At 37.8% G+C, this 19918-nt stretch overlaps 1 protein-coding gene across 1 annotated transcript in view; it reads right to left on the bottom strand.

Moving 5' to 3' along the window:
* Positions 1-17967, bottom strand: part of LOC109826321 — a 31836-nt gene extending 13869 nt beyond the window's left edge. Inside the window, exons 1-2 of the mRNA XM_020393340.1 lie at positions 17141-17967; positions 14387-14439 (exon numbers count right to left, since the gene is read on the bottom strand). Of these exons, the coding sequence (XP_020248929.1) occupies positions 14387-14439; positions 17141-17376 (289 nt within the window). The 5' untranslated portion in view covers positions 17377-17967. The remainder of the gene's footprint in view (positions 1-14386; positions 14440-17140) is intronic.

Raw genomic sequence — 19918 nt, forward strand, 5'->3', positions numbered from 1 at the left:
AATCACCACCTTTAAAATGGTGTTTCGAAGCCAACGAATGGTCAGAGGATAATTCCATCAGCTCATCCTTCGAGTCGAATTACTAAGATTCTGATACCAGTACAAGAGCAATATTCAAAGCGCTCATGGCCAATATGACCTCAACCCTTCCAATTGAAAATCAAGAGGATGATCATTTACCTTTATTTGATGATCCACTGAGCCGATAATTCAGCATGCAATGGGAGTATCACTTTGAGAAACGTGAACCTTCTACGAATGATAAGGTAATTCAGATGAACATGGGAGATGAGTCTAACCCAAAACACATATTCATAAGTGACAGCCTGTCATCTGAAGAGAAGGAAGACCTCATTACTCTTATGCAGGAATACATTGATTTTTTTCTTGGAATTACGAGGATATGCCTGATCTTGATCCCCAAGTGGTTATGCATCGCCTTAATATTAAATCATATGCTAATGCGTCAAACAACAACGACGATTACGTCCCCAAATCATGGAGGTCATTGAAGTTGAGGTCAAGAAACTCATCGATTCAGGATTTATCCGTGAGGAGCAACATCCAAATTAGGTGGCCAATATCGTCCATGTTCTAAAAAAGAATGGGAAGGTTCGAGTATGCATTAACTTCCGAGATTTAAACTCGGCATGTCCAAAAGACAATTTTTCATTACCTATCACGAATGTCGTTATTGACAATACATGCGGGTTTGAAAGGATGTCATTCATGGATGGATTCTCAGGGTACAACCAAATCAAGATGTATCCTCACGATGAGAAGCATACTTCTTTCCGAACACCTTCAGAGATATAATGTTACATAGTAATGCCCTTCGGTTTGAAGAATGTTGACGCTACCTATCAACGTGTCATGACCACTATTTTCTGAGAACATTTAAGGAAGACTATGAAATGTTATGTTGATGACTTAGTTGTCAAAAGTCGTGACAAGTGAGATTATTTACATGACTTGAAAATGATGTTCGATCTCATGAGGGTGCATCAATTAAAGATGAAGCCGACCAAATCATTCTTAAAAATGGCCAGTGGTAAATTCCTTGGGTCCGTAGTCACAGCTAACGGAATTCACTTTGACTCGGTTAAAGTCAAAGCTATTCAAGAGCTTCCGCCTCTTAAAATTTTTAAAGAGCTTCATGGTCTACAATGACGCTTAGTGTACATCTGCAGGTTTATCTCTAACTTGTCGGGTAAATGTCAGTCATTCTCAAAACTCATGAAGAATGGTGTATCCTTCGTCTGGGATGAAGCCTGCCAAAAAGCATTCGAATAGATTAAATCATCTCTCTAATCCACCGGTGTCAGTTGCACCAAAATCAGGAAGGTCATTCCTAATCTACATTCGAGTCACATAGCATACCTTAGCAGGACTTTTAGCACAAGATGATGATAACGGCCATGAACAAGCCATCTATTATCTCAGTAGAACCTTATCAGGAGCTGAACATCATATCCTCTCATTGAAAAAGAATGTTTGGCCTTAGTCTTCACAATCCAAAAGATGCGACATTACGTGATCGGACAAACAATACATGTCATCTCCAAGATCAACCTCATACGGGTATTCATGACACAACCTGATGCATTGAACTGGCGACTTGCAAGATGGGCATTGTTGCTGTCCCAATATAACATTCACTTCAAAGCTCTAAAGTCAGTGAAGGGTTAGGCTATTTGCGATCTTATGGCTAACTATCCATTGGATGGGAAGGTTGACTTGTACCAAGATATGCCGGATGAGACATATGAAGCCAATACGGTATCAAGAGAATAGATATGACAATTATACTTTAATGGCGCAGCAAAAGCCAGCCTTAGCGACCCCGTTGTTGCTGGGGTGAGGGTAGTCTTGATTTCCCCTCAAAACCATGTACTACCACGAGCAGTCTCTCTAACAGAACCATGTTCCAATAATGTGGCCGAATACAATACATTGTTGATCGGCCTCGACATAGCCAAGCAGCTGGGGGTAGAATACCTGGAGGCATAAGGCGATTTACAGCTCATCGTCAATCAGCTAAAAAGGGAATATGAAGTTAGAAATGAAGATCTCATTCCCTATCATACTGCAGCTATTACGCTGGCCAATTCTTTTAAAGGCTTCTACATTGATTATGTACCTCGCCTCAGTAATACATATGCCAAAACATTGGCATCACTTGCAGCTACACTAGCTCTGCCTGAAGGAGCTACCCAGCAAATCACTATAGCTAGTAGGCAGTTATTTCGACCCAAGTACACATTGCAAATTAACACGGTCGACGAAGCGTCGGAACCTCTTGAACCTAGAGATTGGCGATTCCCAATTATTGATTACGTCTTGTATGGTTTACTGTCTAAAGACATCAAAGAAAGAGAATTTGTTCGCAGACAAGCGTCAAGATTCTATTATGACTCCCAGTCACGAACCTTATACCGAAGGTCATATGATGGATTGCTACTCTGTTGCTTGTCAAGTAAAGAAGCAGGAGAAGTTCTCAAAGAAGCCTATGATGACATTTGTGGGGCTCACCAACCTGGACCCAAATTGTGGGACTAGCTACACAGACTAGGCTACTATTAGCCAAGCAAGGTTAATGATGTTGTTGCCTATACCAAACGATGTCACGCCTGTCAGGTACATGCTAACTACATGTACCAGCCGTCCGAATATTTACACCCATCAGCTACATCATGACCGTTTAAAACATGAAGTATGGATATTGTTGGCCCAATATCCCCACCGTCTTCGAAGGGACATCGCTTCATAATAGCTATAACCGGCTATTTTTTCAAATGGGCTGAAGCAATCCTATTGAGATTAGTCAAAACGAGTGATGTGATTAAATTCATCAAACATTACATCATATACAGATATGGAGTCCCGAGGCGCATCATTCACGACAATGGACCCTATTTCGTCAGTCATGCTTTCACAAGATTCTAGGATAAATTTAAAATCAGAAACTTGGTATCAACAGCCTATAACCCTGCTGTGAACAGACAAGCCGAAGCTTTTAACAAAACCATCATTAAAATTCTCACCAAAATGGTCTCTACACACAAACGAGACTATAATGATAAGCTGGGTCAAAATTTATGGGCATATCGCACAACGGTTCGTACACCTACAGGTGCTACCACATATTCCTTGATATATGGTTATGAAGTTATCTTGCCACTCGAGGTCCAAATCTTCGAATAGCACTCGCAACAAATATGACAACCGAAGAAAGTCATCACCGACGTCTCGAAGAACTTAAGGCATTAGATGAGAGGCGTTTACAAGCTCAGCAACATATCAAGTTCTATCAAGCTCAAATTTCCAAGACGTTTGATAAGAAAGTCAGACACCGCATTTTCAAAGAAAGTGACATGGTCCTCACCGTTCGACGCCTAATGATCCTAAACTCAAAAAATAAAGGAAAGTTCGAACCAAAATGAGGACCATTTGTAATGGAGACCGTCTATTCAAACGGGGCATATCACCTAATCAACCAAGACGATGATACGATTATGATGCCTATCAACGACATGTTTCTGAAGAGTTATTACCCTTAGACTTTCTTCAAATCTCCGCGAGGTGAGCTAAGGTAAGAATTTCCTTCCTCAACACCCTCCAAAATCTCCCACCAATCCTATTTCACAGGATGACTGATCCACAAAACTATCATGTTAACAGTCATCTCTGATAGTCATATCGGTATTTCTCATTACTAAGTAGCGATCTACCATGCGATGATCCTCTACTTGTCACTCGATCAAGATAGTGATCTACTATACGATGATTCGATATCTAATATTTTCTTAGTGTTCTATGTCCCTAGAACGATCGAAGATAGTAGCCTACCAAGCGATGTGCCACTATTCTAATCACTATCGTCATACTTCTATGTCACTGAACGACATGATTTTTCTCAACGTCATCATTCTCATAAATGGCGTTTGTTTTCTAATAGTGGACTACCAAGCGATATCCCACTATTTCAATCACTGTCGTCATACTTCTATGTCACTGAACGACATGATTTTTCCAACGTCGTCATTCTCATAAATGACGTTCGTTTTCTAATAGTGAACTACCAAGCAATATCTTACTATTCCATCACTGTCGTCATACTTCTATGCTACTAAACGACATGATTTTTTCAACGTCGTCATTCCCATAAATGACGTTCGTTTTCTAATAGTGGACTACCAAGCGATGTCCCACTATTCCATCACTGTCGTCATACTTATGTCACTGAACGACATGATTTCTTAACGTCGTCATTCATACAAATGACGTTTGTTTTTCTAATAGTGGCCTACCAAGCGATGTGCCTATATTATTCTAACGTTGTCATTCTTACAAATGACGTTCGTTTCTCAACAGCGGCCTACCAAATGATGTGTCTTTATTTTAATCATTGTTGTCATACTCTTAAGTCATTGAATGACGTGATCATCCTAACGTCGTCATTCCCATAAATAACGTTCGTTATCCTAGCAAGCCTATCATGTGATGAGCATTGCTTTCAAATTCCTGACACTTGACTATAACTTAGTTATTATTATCACATATCTGATCCAATGCCTAGAATGGCTAAGGATAAAAGAGAAATTTTAGCACTTAAGTCTAAAAGAAACTCATCGACAACTCATCATGCTGAGGGTAAAATTATGACTAGTCCAACTCAAACGACATTAAAGACACATCAAGTCCGTTGATAGCTGAGAGTTTGCTAAAAATCCTAAGCTATTAATGGATAAAACCATAAATTGTATTCATATGAGGATTGAAGTTACAGCTACAAAAAGTCAAATTACATAGATTGAACTTAGAAAAAAAATTGAACTACATTGTGAAGTTCGATTATAAGTTTTTTCAATGACCTTCGACGTTCTACTTCTGTCTTGTCTAACACATTCTTGTGCAACTTATCGCCGTAAATTATTACCGAGCTTCATACATTAGTGTTGAGCTTCGCTTCTGACAACACCGTGGCTCTTGTTGTTGAAGTTCCATCTTCCATTGCTTGGCATGAAGTCTTCCCCATTGGCGACTTTCAACTCTGGTGCTGGTAGTACACGCCCATCTGCTTGCGTAAACTGAGTACTAATAGAAATACCACAAGCTTTGAGCATAGGATCGGCATCTTCCCTATTCCCGACTCCCAACAGGACGTGGATGAGTTACAAGGTGAGGGGATATTTCTGAAATTATTATTGATGCTCGCGAGAACAGGAACGAGCGTTTCAGTGAGTTTGTGAAGCTGCCACATATCCCGAGGCTCAAAATAAAGGATTGCATGCTTAGGGATGCTCAGTATGTGGGAGCATTTCCTCAAGATTACCTTCAAGAGTCTAGCAAGCTGCTGAAGCACTTGTTGACTTCGGCTTTGAAAGATTGGGAAATTCTCAAGATCAGCCAGATGGACAACTGCAGAGAACAAGAAAACAAAGTTCAAAGCGAATCTGATCTAAGTGGTAATGTCGAAGTTTGTCCATTAGACAAGCTTTATCAAACGAGTTGCGTGAAACAGACGAACCTCGTCAGATAGACGAGCCTCGTCAAATGGACGAACTCCGTCAATCATTAAGCCGAGTAACTTAGACTAACAGAAGGGTCTCACCCGATTAGCGAGGCTCATTGAGCGCACAAGCCAGCCTCATCAGACAAACATGTCTCGCTCAATAAACAAATTTTGTCAAAATAACAAAACTTTGCTCATCAAGCAAGTCACACCGGTCTGACAAACTTCAATATGCAAAGAACCGCACTGAGCAGTTAAAAGAACAAATGTTCGTCTCCCAGAGCAACCAAGCCCCAAACAGAGGAGCAATCGTTTAAGTGTTGGAAATTTAATGTTCTAAGAGCAAGCATCGTGCTCATGAGATCAAGGGTTTGATCAATCAAGTCAAGACTCTACCTGAAAGGAGGATTGAAATAACAGTGTTGGTCGAAACATCCAAGACTCCCATACTTTTTTTGTCGACAGCAATCGATAAGATCGAAAAAGCCTGAAGCTTTGAAGAGAGAGAAAGAAAGATTTGAAGAACGAGAACTCTCTTGAGCTATCATGGCTCAAAGTTTGAAGGAGAAGAGGATAAGTCTTCTTGCAAAACAATAGCCTATATATATAGGCGGATAAGAGCCAACTCAGTGGCTGGGATCTGCAGCGCAAATCCCAAAGCGCCAGATGATCAAAAGGCGTTGGACCCGACAGGACGCATTAAACACTAAATATTTAATGCTGCCCATGCGAAACGATTGGTCCATGTAGCTCAACAGCTCGGGAACTGTTAAAGTTCATGATTTCGACGGAACTCATTTAATGAGATTAAATCTCGTTCCAAATTTCAAAATGACGAAGATCACTATTTCAATCGAGCTTGAATATCGAGAATCGGTTGAGATAAATTTGAACCTCGTCTTTAAAATTCGAGATGACGAAGGTCACTGTCTCAATTGAACTTGAATATTGACTCAGTTGAGATCAGCTCGAACCTCGTCTCCAAATTTTACAGTTCGAACCTTGTCTCCAGATTTTAAAATGACGAAGGTCACTATTTCAATTGAACTCGAATATCCAGACTCAGTTAAGATCAGTTTGAATCTCGTCTTCAGATTTCAAAATGACAAATGTTACTATTTCAATTGAACTCAAATATCGATACTCGATTGGGATGGATTTGAAGCTCGTCTCTGAAGTTCGAAATGACGAATGTTACTATTTCAATCGAGCTTGAATATCGAGACTCGGTTAAGATAAATTTGAACATCGTCTCAGAAGTTCGAAATGACGAAGGTCACTATTTCAATCGAGCTCGAATATCAAAACTCGGTTGAGATCCGTTTAAACCTCATCTTGAAATTTCAAAATGACGAAGGTTGCTATTTCAACCAAACTCGAATATCGAGGCTCGGTTGAAAGCAGAACGAAAGTCATGATTTTGACTAAACTAGAGTAACGAGACTCAGTTGAAGTCGTGTCGAACCTCGTCCTAGAACCTTGAATTGACAAAATTCATTGAACCTCGGTACTAATTCATAATGAAGTTCGATAAAATTTGAACTTCGTCTTGAAGTTCCAGGACTTATCATTACAAAATGATAAAGCTCGCTGAAACCAATGAACTTCGTCCCAGAGCGATGAAGTTCGTCACGATAACTATGAAAAGTCCTAAGTGTTGAGACTCGTAAAGAAAAGTCTCATGCCCTCGCATAAACATACGAACTTTGTCAAAGAGGAGTTAAAATGCACAGAGAGAAGAGGCTAGTGAATAAAACCATAATTTCATTAATGGGAAACCACTATAAGGGCCAGGCTACAAAAATTACGAAAATTCAGCAGTTTTGCAGATTTCCTCAGCGAGTTTGTTCAAAGACTCTTGGTGCTCTAATTCAACTTTTGTCATGGCCTGCTTACGCGTCTCATCATCAGAAAATATTTTCACATTGCTTACGACGTTTTCTAGCTTCCCCAAATCATTGAGCTCAACCTGAAACAATGTTTGATGTTCCGCCTGCTTGGCTGCCAATGTCAGTCGCACTTCCATTGCGCCCTTTAACTCATTCTCTGCTTCTGCTAGCTTAACTTAACTTGGATGTCAGCAAACATGGCTTTATAAGATTCAACCAAGAGCTGCTGGTTACGTTTAGTATCAGCGACCTTTTCGTCCTCACTGGATAACTTTTTGCTGACCCCTCGAGCTCTTTGACCCTCTGCTTCTTCTCAAGTACTTGGCGTTCAAGCTCAAACAGAGAATTATCAATTTACCTCAAGTACTGCATAGCGCGTTCTTCAGCTATAGAGGGAAGAGAGACTGATTGTGACGGTCCTTTATGAAAAGGTTTTCAACTTTTGCCAAATACACCCAATATGGCAACACGACCATACTGCTAGTAAGGTTTTGCATCATATGAAGAGGTTCCAACACCGTCTTAATCTCAGCAAAGTCCCCACCATGATCCAATATTTGAGTAGGGGATTCCTTTAAAATGGTGAGGAAATTTTTCTGAATCATTGATACCCTAAATTATTTTGCCAAATCGAAAGAGGAAGAGGGTGTAGTGTCGGAAGGCACTACTTCCAATTGGCCAGCAAACGAAGCTGTCGCTTCTGTAGAAACCGACGACAAGGTGAACACAACGGTTGCTGCAATAGTTGCAAGAGCAGCAACTATAGTGGCAGGAGCGGTAGCGAACACAGTTAATACTGGGGCTAGAATTTCCGATAAGATGGTAGAGTTGGTTATCAAACACTTATGGCTACTTCAGTACCGATTCCGAAAACTACATCCAAAGCAACTTCGGCTTTAACAGCTGTGTCGAGAGCGGTACTTCAGTACCGATTCCGAAAACTACATCCAAAGCAACTTCGGCTTTAACAGCTGTGTCGAGAGCGGTTGCGTCCACAGCTACTCCAGTTTTAATAATCTTGCTCGGAGCAACATCAGCTTCGATAGGAATTGCAGCTCCAGCAGGAACAACTAAAAGGGACGTTCAGCTCCACTAGCGTAATGGAAATCTAAAGAAACAAACAAATGTGAAATTGTCTTACCAGGGGCAACAAGAGCGTCCTCAGCACTCACACTTGGTTCAGAGCGCGATCTCACACATAGTCGAGATAGAGGAACGTCATCCTCAGACTCTGACTCCGTCAACTCCAATTTGTTCTATAGGAGGAGAGATTACCAGTGGAGCTTCTCGCATTTGCTTCTTCGCGAGACGTTTGAACCTTCGCATCAACCCCGGCTCCTTGGACTTCTCCCCCACTTGCCTTGATGCTTCAGCTCCTTCAATTCGTTCTACAGAAGGAATGTCAGAGGTTAAACATCAAAAATGACAATTCAAGGCTTAAGATAAGCTGAGATTGGGATACCAGTGGGTCACGTGGCAGATTCGGGTTCCCCAAACACAGCTTCAGTGGATTGTTAAGAGAGGCCTTTTGCGGCGAGACTAATAGGTGGGGGTATCCTTATCCGAATCCGTGAATAACGCATCCATCTCTTCTTCCTCATCATCTTCCATCGGCTCCTTTCCTTTCGATGAAGATGATCCCGACTTCTTTTTTTTTTATACATTTGCAACCTTCCACTCTTTCTCTTCCTTGGATTAGCTCCCGAAATATCTCCAACTTGCCTAAAAGTCAAAAAATCTCCTAGGAATACTTCATCATCAATATTATTCCCCTCCTCACCCAACAACCATTCAGAGGCCCTTTCCTCATCATCGTAAGCGGTTAAAGGATCTCTATCTATAACGGCATGCTTGTTCTTCAACTTTGCATTAAACTTGACAAAGACTAAGTCATGAAGTTTTTTATGAGTTAGCATATTCCTCTTCTTCGTATGAATCTACAAAATAAAATCATGAATTAGCATAAAAAACTAGTCATCAAATACTACAATACAAGCCTACAAGACAATTAAAATTTAAGAAATAATATTACCATCTCAAATGTATTTCAATTTCTTTTACAAGCCGATGAGCTAGTTGTCAAGCCCAAAATCTTCATTGTCATCTTCCTCAACTCGGGAGTATTGTTTCCATAAAGCCTTAACTAGTTAATTCATAATTGAAAAATTTTAGTAACTTATAAATTCAAAAAAGAGATGAACGAATTAATTTGAATGAGAACATAAATTTACCCGGACAATCACCATTAGTAGCTTCTCGCCTCGCAAATTGATCCCCAAATAACCCTAGGTGTTCTTGATAATTAGGTATTTGATCTCCAATCTTTATGAAAGTCGCATGGTCATCGGGATAAAGTCTATGCATACACTCCACCACGGCTTTCATGAAGCTTCTGTCACCTTTAATGTCCGTGTATGCCAGGTAATAGAAAAAGGATTCAAAAAGTAACCTGTTTTATGTAGCGTTTCACTAAGATTCTTAAATCTCGTCTCAATCATTTTCAATATGGGATTGTACTTCTTCTCATCAACCCCAATGGCCACTTTCAACTCCATAGCCACCAACATGTCCCCATATATAAATCTCATCGAACCGATTTTATCACCATCCGCTCTTCGAAGAACCTTTAGTAGAGGAGTGAATACTTTGAGGGCAAAGTCTATATTATCCCAAAACTTGTTGCTAGCAATTATCTCCGCAACCTACAAACATACAAAAAATCCAATCAATGAAATATAAATGATCAAACGAATAAAATGAATATAAAATATATCTTTTTGCCAACCGATGTTCTTGAAAGGCTACAATCTGTCTATTGGTCAGAGATAAACAGTTGTCTCATCTCTTTCTTATGATCTCTTAATGACTGTAAAGAAAAGAACGTCGTAACAAATCTCGTAACCCTCGGTCTCACAAGATCACTCTTAGTGAACTCCATAAATAATTGAAGAGGCTTGGTGATTATATAAGAACACTGATACACTCCCCATTAAAATGGCATTACGAATGGGTTTTATCTTAGCTATATCGGACAACATTAAGTTCACTATGTGCAGCACAAGTCGTCCAAAATATATTTGACCTCTTCTCGACCAACTTAGAAACCGTCATATTGTTTGAAGCTCCATCTGTGACTATCTGCACCACATTTGCCTCCTCTATCTGATCAATAATATTGTCTACAAAGTCACAGAGATACTGAGCATCGTACTTATCGGCCGATACATCATGTGAAGAAAAAAAACAAGCTCTCCCAGCAAAATGTACAACTATGTTCATGATGCTTCTAGACTTCCGATCACTCCATACATCGGACATTAACGAGCAACCATTGACAACACAAGTCCTTTTAAAGTTTTCAACAAATTTTTTGTCTCATCCACTTCTTATTGCAAATATATCTCACTCAGTTCATACATCAATGGAGCTTGTAAATGACTTCTAAACAAGTCAATAGCTTGTAGCATTTGATGGAAAGAAGGAAGTGTGGGAGTATAAAATGGAATGTAGGCTTCATAGAACCATTTGGAGATGTATCGCAATACATCCTCCATTTTCTTCTTTTTAAACTTGGAGTCCACCGTCGGTTGTTTCCCCTTTGCTACTATTTGGGCAATCTCCTCGGAAGAACGAGAGGCAAAGGAGTCCATTGGTCCAATTACCTTGTGGGAGGATGACGAGCTTCTTTGACTACTCAATGAGATTGAGTTATGCTCCTCCTCATCCTCCCCGATATGCACCTCACTCAACAAGATATACATTTTCATCTCCTTCTCGTCCTTACTCTTCTTTACATTATCTATAATTTCGAAAACTTGTCTTAAATCATCGAGAACTTTCACACACGGCGCGCAATTTCCCCTCTTTCCGGCTAGGTGTTGTTTGAATCGACTAATCCCACCATTGAGAATTTGAGTGCAATATTTGCATTTAACTTCATTTATATCGGAACCAACTCTCTCCCCATATAGCCAACATGGATCTTTACAGCCCATTTTTGGTGTTATTGACGATCTAGTAGATCTTTGTCCTTTGGACGACATGATTCTGCAATAATTAACAAGATAACAAATATGGATTTAGACAACCAATTATATTTACATATTTAAATCAATTGTATATTTAAATTGACAAATTAAATAATTATGCATTATTCAAAGCTTATTAAAATACCAACTACCAAGTCCATTATTCAAAGCTTATTAAAATTATGAATCTTCAAACAATAACTGATTTAACAGTAATTGATAACAAACAATAAACAAGAAAAGGAATCAAGAGGGAGGCTTACCTGATTTTGAGACAACAAACAAGAAAAAGGAATCAAGAGCTACTCCTTTTACTCAGCACAAAGCCACAAACTGAAACTGCAAGAGGGGGGAAAATCAGTCCACTGCAGCCACAATCTGAAACTACAAGACAAACTCATAGAGAGAGACAGAGAGAGAATGAAGGAGGCTTACCTGACGCTGAGGAGAGCTCGAAGTTTGGCCGTCGTTGTCGCAAGGAAGAGGGAGAGGAAGAGGCGGCGCCGGTGATGGGTGGATTCCGACGTCGTAGGGAGGCAGTGCCAACGACGAGACATAGGGGTGCCAAACCGTATCCGTATCCGAGGAAATATCCGTAACCGTATCCGTTAGGATATGAATATGGTTACTCAAATCTATTACCGATAGGATATGGTTGCGGATATGGTTTTATAGTAAAATATCTGTATCCGAAAATATCCGAATACATATTGGTAATACTCTTACGATAGTTTCGATTCTTAGATTATGGATTTGTGGTTAATTTTGATGATCAATATGTCTAATCTTAGCTTTTCAATCATAATGAACATATTAACGAACTCTTTTTGTATCACATGACTATATTTTTCTGAATACTATCTAGTTTTTTCATATCCTTTTTGCATCCGCATGCATATCCGTTTATATATCCGCATCTATATTCGTAACCGTATCCGATTTTGGCGGATATGGATATGAATTTTTCTTACCGACGTATATCTGTATCCGTATCCGTATCCGAGATGGGTAAGCGGATATGAATATGATAAGTGCCATATCCGAGCCGTTCTGCTCCGTTAACACCCCTAACGAGACGTCGCAGGGAGGCAGTGTCGGGGCTTTTGTTCTTCTTCTTTGTCTACTCGGGGTTCTTTGAATGAGTCACCGACCACCCTCTTCCCTTTATCCCGACGACAGGATACCCTGCAACCCTCGGGTTCGTTAAGGTCCGGATTTCAAGGCACAATGGGAGATGGACGACGGGGACCGAGAAGGTGGGGAAAGGGAATCGTCATTCACGAAAGGAGTGATGGGGGAAGGGCGTCGTCCGCTGCATCCCTAATTTTTCTCTTTTCTTTCTATCGGGTTCATAAGAAACCCTTAAACATGAGAACAAATCAAACGGGTTTGAGTTTTTATCACTAAACCCAAACTCAATAATAAAAAACAGATCTTAAAAATAGAGCCATATCAGCCGATTTTTCAAAGCTAAAAAATCGACCGACATACCCGATATAGTCTCGATATTTTTGATTCGACCCTGAAAACCGACATACGAGTTAAAAACCCCCATGTCGTGTCGCTCAAGCCCTCAAACCGACTTTAAAACCTTGCGCCAAAACACTCTTTTTGTTGAACATATCACCACTGGAGTTGTGGTGTCCATATACGCACTTCTTTACAATGTCCACAACCAAAATTCTGATTATTACATCGCTATCTTGAATCTGAAAAAAATTGAAAAACAACGAGTGAGCTAAAGCTCAATGAGAACATTTCCCAGTAGAATTCCTAAATATCTAACAAAATAAAATAATATTTTTTAGAAATAGTGAATTATAAGTTCGGCACAAGATATTCAAAAAAATGGCAAGACATGGTCCACAATAATGCATTATTGTTATATTCAAGAAAGAAAGTGCAAACTAAACATATCGTACGTTTTCTGAAACCAAGGTCTCTTTAAAAACAAGTAATTATTAAGAAAGAAAATAAACTATTAAACTTGAAAAAACCAAAATATTATTATTTTCTTAGAATCTCAAATCTCGATGAAACTTACATAAAATGTAAGAATCACCTCATAGGTCACACTAAGGCTGCGAATTATAACCCAATAGCATGGTAATACCAAAGGCATCACATATGACATAACACATAGTTCCCGAAACAAAATACACCTAACTTTGCCATAGGTTGTCGGTCACATCACAATACCCAAAAAGAACCACATCGCAAATGCCAAGAGGCCACATCACAAATAACCATAACGGGCCACATAAAGGTGCATTTTAACCATATAGCAAGCACAAGCACATCACTTCATAGTGAACTTTCTGAGGGTTTGAAAACATCAAGAATCGCTTGTCAAATGGTTGATTTTGGAAACACATCTCTTGACAAATTATTTGATTTCAAACAACACCACCTAAACGATTGCTAATTTCAAAACTCATTAGTAGTCACATTACTTGATCTCGAAAACACATTGCTTGTTACAAAGTACTACTGGTATAAATTTATTCGCTTGTGAAAATTTCAAACAATCCCAAATTAAGTGAGCAGGAGTAAGCTCATCATATCAATTTAAAATGGTTCAACAAATTCGCTTTATTTACTTTTATTCCAAATATCAAATCACGAAAAATCTATTGAACTCGTTAAACTGCTGAAACACAATTAAACCACTTATTTCATTGATAACTTTCAAATAAATCGATATTCACAGTTATTTGGGATCACGTGAGAATCAAAATCACTTATCACATTTATATAAAATCAAATTTATTTTCAATATCTCATAAGTCAAAAACCATATTATGAGTTAGGTCGCAATAGAATCGATCAAATCATATATCATATTCTACACATAAGCAAAATAGAATAATTTTTTTTTAAACACAAGATCAATCCACTATAATACGCATGGAATTTTATATTATAAAACAAATACTAGTGAGAAATGAACTCACCTCTAGTAGACACGACTTCCTCAACTATTTCTCCTTCTGATATCAACATGATCCTATAATGTAAATATATAGGACTAATATTAATTCAGGACAAGATATCACTTCAAAATTTAGAATCAATCAGATTCAAGTATAATCAAATAATAATTACCTATAAATAGCATATGCATCGGCTTTTTGCCAATCTCAGCAATTTCCCTAATCCTTGTACATATACATATATGTATTTATGTACACATGTGTATATGTGTGTGTGTGTGTGTGTGTATATATATATATATATATATATATATGCATCCATCGAAAATTTCGTGAGCAAAATTTTAAAACATCCATTGAAAATTTCGTTAGGAATATTGGAGCAAGTATGATTCAATCCTTTGCACGAAAATGCTCCCATCACCGCTGATACTACACGTATCATGCAAGAAACTGTTAAGTGCATATGATTTAAGATATTCCCATATTCATTGTCTTCATCATTATCGTTCAAGTATGTCCAACTAAATGGAACGGAACATGCACTTCAGCTAAGAAGACTCCATAGAAGGATCAACCAAAAGATGGAAAACCTGCGACTAGTGGCACTAATTAAGCCACTAAATTTCTAGCCAGCAGCGCAGTTTTCTGCAGAACCTGGGAAGCCAATTGCAGGTCAAAAAAATGCACTCTACTAGTGGGGATAGTCTAAGACGATGTAGCAAGCAAAAACTCTCCAAGACTAACTCTGGATGAAGGGATAATAAATAACCAGCAAACAAAACTAGAAAGCAGAGAGCAGCAAAAAATCAATCTAATACATCAAAAGTCAAGAGAAAGCTACATTGTATCTAAAAAATGTGTTCCTGTAGCCCAATGAGATCGAAAGAGACACAACACAATAATTTGCCCTGTTGTGGAGTTCTGCATTTTATGGCGTAAGATGAACATTTCCAAATGACCAGCCTGACATACATGCGAGAAACTAAGAACATAAGGTGTACAGCACCAACTCTTATATAGTCCAGAATTTACTTGCATTCATTTGGTCAGCCACAGATTCCCTTCTACATCTGCCAATTGGTTACGCACTTAATACCTTCAGAGCTAACGAGTCATAATTAACTAATAAGTATGTCCAAATTTCTCATTATGGAAAAAGAAGCATATTACTAGACTCCATGAATAGGGCATCTATTTTGTCTGCAGCATATCTAGTCTCATAACATCTCAAAACATCAAAAGTATAGCTCTTGTTAAGAGATCTCCCCCAGATTACTACCATCACAACTCATGAAAAATGACTAGCAAAGCAAAGTCAAATCTTCCATAATGATGAGATGAAAATAAGAGATAAAGTCATTTGTACATGACCAAAGATGACCATCAAACAGGAATCGATCAAAAATACAATTCATGATTGACAGCGTGAAACATACAGAATACAAAGCATGTTATTTTCTATGTTTCAAATTATCTGTTTAGTATACTGAAATATCAAGCAGCATCACCAGTGGATGGAGCTGAGGCAAACATTAGAAAAAAGTGAGCAAGGACTTGCAAGTTGTTCTTGTTAATATTAAAACTATCTGGGTTCTAATCTACTTCTAAAGGTTTCAAGGCTACTACTAACCTTTTATATAATCTAGAACATAGGATTTCATATAATGGCTTCAAGGCTACTAACCTTTTATATGATCTAGAACACAGGAATTCGTATAGCCTTAAGTTAAAATGTTGAATATAATAGGGGGGTTATTGGTTGGTACAAGTTGCGGCCAAGTGCGATAATTGTTCTAATGGAACAATTTTATCCCTTTGGGATATTTTGAGTGGGGTAAAGTGGGATAAGTTACGATAATGTGACAATTTAAAGTTTTGATTTGATAATTCATGTGGGATAATTGATGATGTAACACCTTATTAAAATATAATATTTATCAATCAATTAATTCTAAATTAATTTATCCAATTAGTTTAGTATGTTACTTAGTATGTTATTATAATATAATACATTATTTTACTTTATACCAAAATACATTATACTATAATTAGTAAGTAATATTATTAATTATTATATTATATTATAATAGCATGCTATATTATATAAGAGTTGATATAATATACTTACAATATATTTAATATAATATATATTAAAGAATGTTGTATTATACTATAAGTCTATATTACAATAGAGATTAATGGGTATCCTTGTCATAGGAGGGGATTTCCTCCTTGACGCCTCTAAAATCACATGATTGAGCGACATTATGGATTATCCGCTCCGTTGAACTTGATCTACATATTCTAAAACCCTAACACACCAAGTTTGTGGTGAATCCGTCGTCGTTTGACCCTCCATCAAGCCATGTGAAAAGTTCTATTCATTCAAAACCGTTAAAATTGATACGAGTGGATGAAGAGTCAAACGACGACGGGTTCACCCCAAACTTGGTGTGTTGGGGTTTTAGAATATGTAGATCAAGTTCAACGGAACGGATCATCCACAATGTCGCTCAATCATGTGATTTTAGAGGCGTCATAGGAGGAAATCCCCTCCTATGACAAGGATACCCATTAATCTCATTACAATATATGTCTATGGTAATGCCATAGATTGTATCAAAAAATTAATTTAGATTGTAATCCACAGAAACAATAAAGTTGCTTCCTTTTATAGACAACCAACCCCGACATGGCATCATAAATGCCCCCAGTAAGATCTTGCCGACTCGAAGGCCTAGTATAACAAACATGAATCGCATCAAATCATACCTTCTTATCCTCCGGCGCAGCGAACGACGTCTGTTTCTTGGCGGTGGCCGTCGGCGAATAGAAGGCCGAAATTGATGAGGAAAGAGCCCTAACTCATTTGATGAAGCAGGTGATCCTGAAAACCCTAATTCCAACAAGCCACTTGATGACCGAGTGACGAGGGTCTTCGATTGGAAGAAGGGGTTCTTTTCTCGGTAGGGTTCAGCGAGCAAAATAGGACATTCGTCATTCGTCATTTCTACAATTTGCAAGCTGTGTAAACGGGTCGGATCGCGTTCGGTACGAAGCGGGTCACAATAAAGATGGGTATTCGTGGCCCGGCTCCGATTTAGATCCTATAGACTATAGTGTTTTCTCTCTCTCTTTTTTATTTTTGATTGATTGATTGATTGATAATAATTCAGCTGAACTTCTTATTTTCTCTTGCGGCCTATGTTTACATAATCACATTGGGCTAAGTATCACAAAATTCTCCTTGAGTTAGGGTTTTTTTTTTGCAATTTATTACGGATGATTCGGACGGTTTGAAGATTCTAATATAGACGGTTAACATTAAGATTTTATCAAAACCCCTGCATTTGCTGATAAAATCTTAAAGTTAAGAAGCGTTATTCTGATAACCCTTTGAAACCCCTAGTTTAAAGGATTTTTTTATTATATATTTAGCCTTTACGTTATTCAAATCCTCTATACATTGTTCGTTTACAAGTGGGTATTTTATTCATGTGATCTCCTCTAGTTAGCTACACCGAACCACTACATAGAGTTTTATTACATATCCGTACACATAAAAAATAAATTATTTGGAAGCATAAAAAAAACAACTGTTTTGTACTATCTAGAAAGAAATTACGAAGCTTTATAAACATATAAACATTAGACATCAATCAAAATTTTCAACTAGTTGTTTTGTTCCTTGTCTAGCTTTCTCATGCTCACTTAGTTTGCCTAGGGTGTCCAAAAAGTCTGCCGGTCTGGACCTGATCCGGAGCCCGGAAAGAAATTACGAAGCTTTATAAACATATAAACATTAGACATCAATCAAAATTTTCAACTAGTTGTTTTGTTCCTTGTCTAGCTTTCTCATGCTCACTTAGTTTGCCTAGGGTGTCCAAAAAGTCTGCCGGTCTGGACCTGATCCGGAGCCCGGAAACTCATACCAAAAGTTAAAAAGATTTTTAATCCTATGTCGTTCTCCAATTGCACCTAAACATAAGAATGAACATGAGTATTCTATTCCCACACACATTTCATACCATTCTTTACTTCATTCCATTATGAGTTGATTCAATTCCCGGGTATTAAACGAGGCGTATCATGTCTACTAAAACTTGGACAATTCACTAAAACAGAAAATTCCAAACTAGTTGCATTCAAATCCTTTGCACTACAATATTAAATAGTAGACAAATTATTATATTTTTCTTTATATTTTTCAGTTTTATCTCCAACTCGGTCAATATTGAAGAACTCAACCAACAAAATCATAGAGAATATGAAGCTATATCTCCTATGAACACACGCCAAAATTGAAAGAAACTTAATATTACCATACTAATCTAATTCACATCATTCACACATACAGAAAAACACATATATGAAAGACGAAAGCAACCTTTTTCTTCCATTATTTAGCTTGATTTTCTTATTATTTTCTTTGAAAGCTTGGCCAACCTACACCTCCCCAACGCCCTTCTTAAAAAAATTTTAAATATTTTATTAAAGAGATAACAATAGCTTACCAGTAGCCCCTAAATATATACTTCATAAATTGTACACAAAGGAGAACAATCCCAATTCCGTAGAAATAAGATGAAGATTTATTAGCATGCGCCATTATCATTATCATTCTGTACTGAGTTGAGTATACTCAAAGTTATAAGTTAAAAGGGATTCCATATTAAATTTAATACATATTTGGATTCTCTTCAGTATCAAAAAATAGTATAGAGACCATTGATTTTAATACAAACTATTGATTAGTAAATGAAACGTAACTGACAATTGCAATCCATTCTGAATATATATAACACTCATAATATCCTCATAAATTACACTCATTTCAATTTACACTCTAGAAGAAAAATTACAATCTTCTCTTAATCAATCTTTCCAATGATTCTAGTAGCGAAATGATCCAAATCCATTTAGCATGATGATGGAGAATAGATTAGTACTCGCCCATTGTAGTCCCGTGCCCGCGCCTCCTGCACCTCGTTGGGTTCCCTCCGAAGAGACTTTTGTGTCGCATCGTTAGGGCCCAACACTTAAACCATAATTTATAGCTTAGTAATGGCCAACTAACTTAATTAATTTTTCAGTAGCTTTCTAGCATTGTCTTAATTAATTTTGTGACGTTCGTCGGCCGACCACGCCACTGTTTTGGTTTTCTATCTCTCTCTTAGGTATCGCCCCTAGATGGAAAAACATTTATTAATTCAATTAATACTAAGAGAGAGAAGTTTGTTCGAGATTAAAATAACAGATTAATTTGATACAGCTTAAAAATTTTGGAGGCCTCATTCGAAAGTTATTTAAACTGAACATTTGGAAGGCTTAAAGCCGAAGTATCCTAGTATAGTATGACAATTGCGCAATTTGTATCTGTATTATATGCAAAGTGTAGAGTCAAAATTCACTCGGTCACTCCTTCATGGATGCATTAAAGATGTCTGTTTCCATGCATTTTGCACTCTTGTATTTAAAAAATGGGACCCACGAGTAAAAAATTATGGATTCTTAGCAAATACATTGTTTGCTTATTATTTTTAATACGCA

This window comes from Asparagus officinalis, chromosome 10 (assembly GCF_001876935.1).
Source record: "Asparagus officinalis chromosome 10, Aspof.V1, whole genome shotgun sequence".
In the NCBI taxonomy this organism is placed as follows: Eukaryota; Viridiplantae; Streptophyta; class Magnoliopsida; order Asparagales; family Asparagaceae; genus Asparagus; species Asparagus officinalis.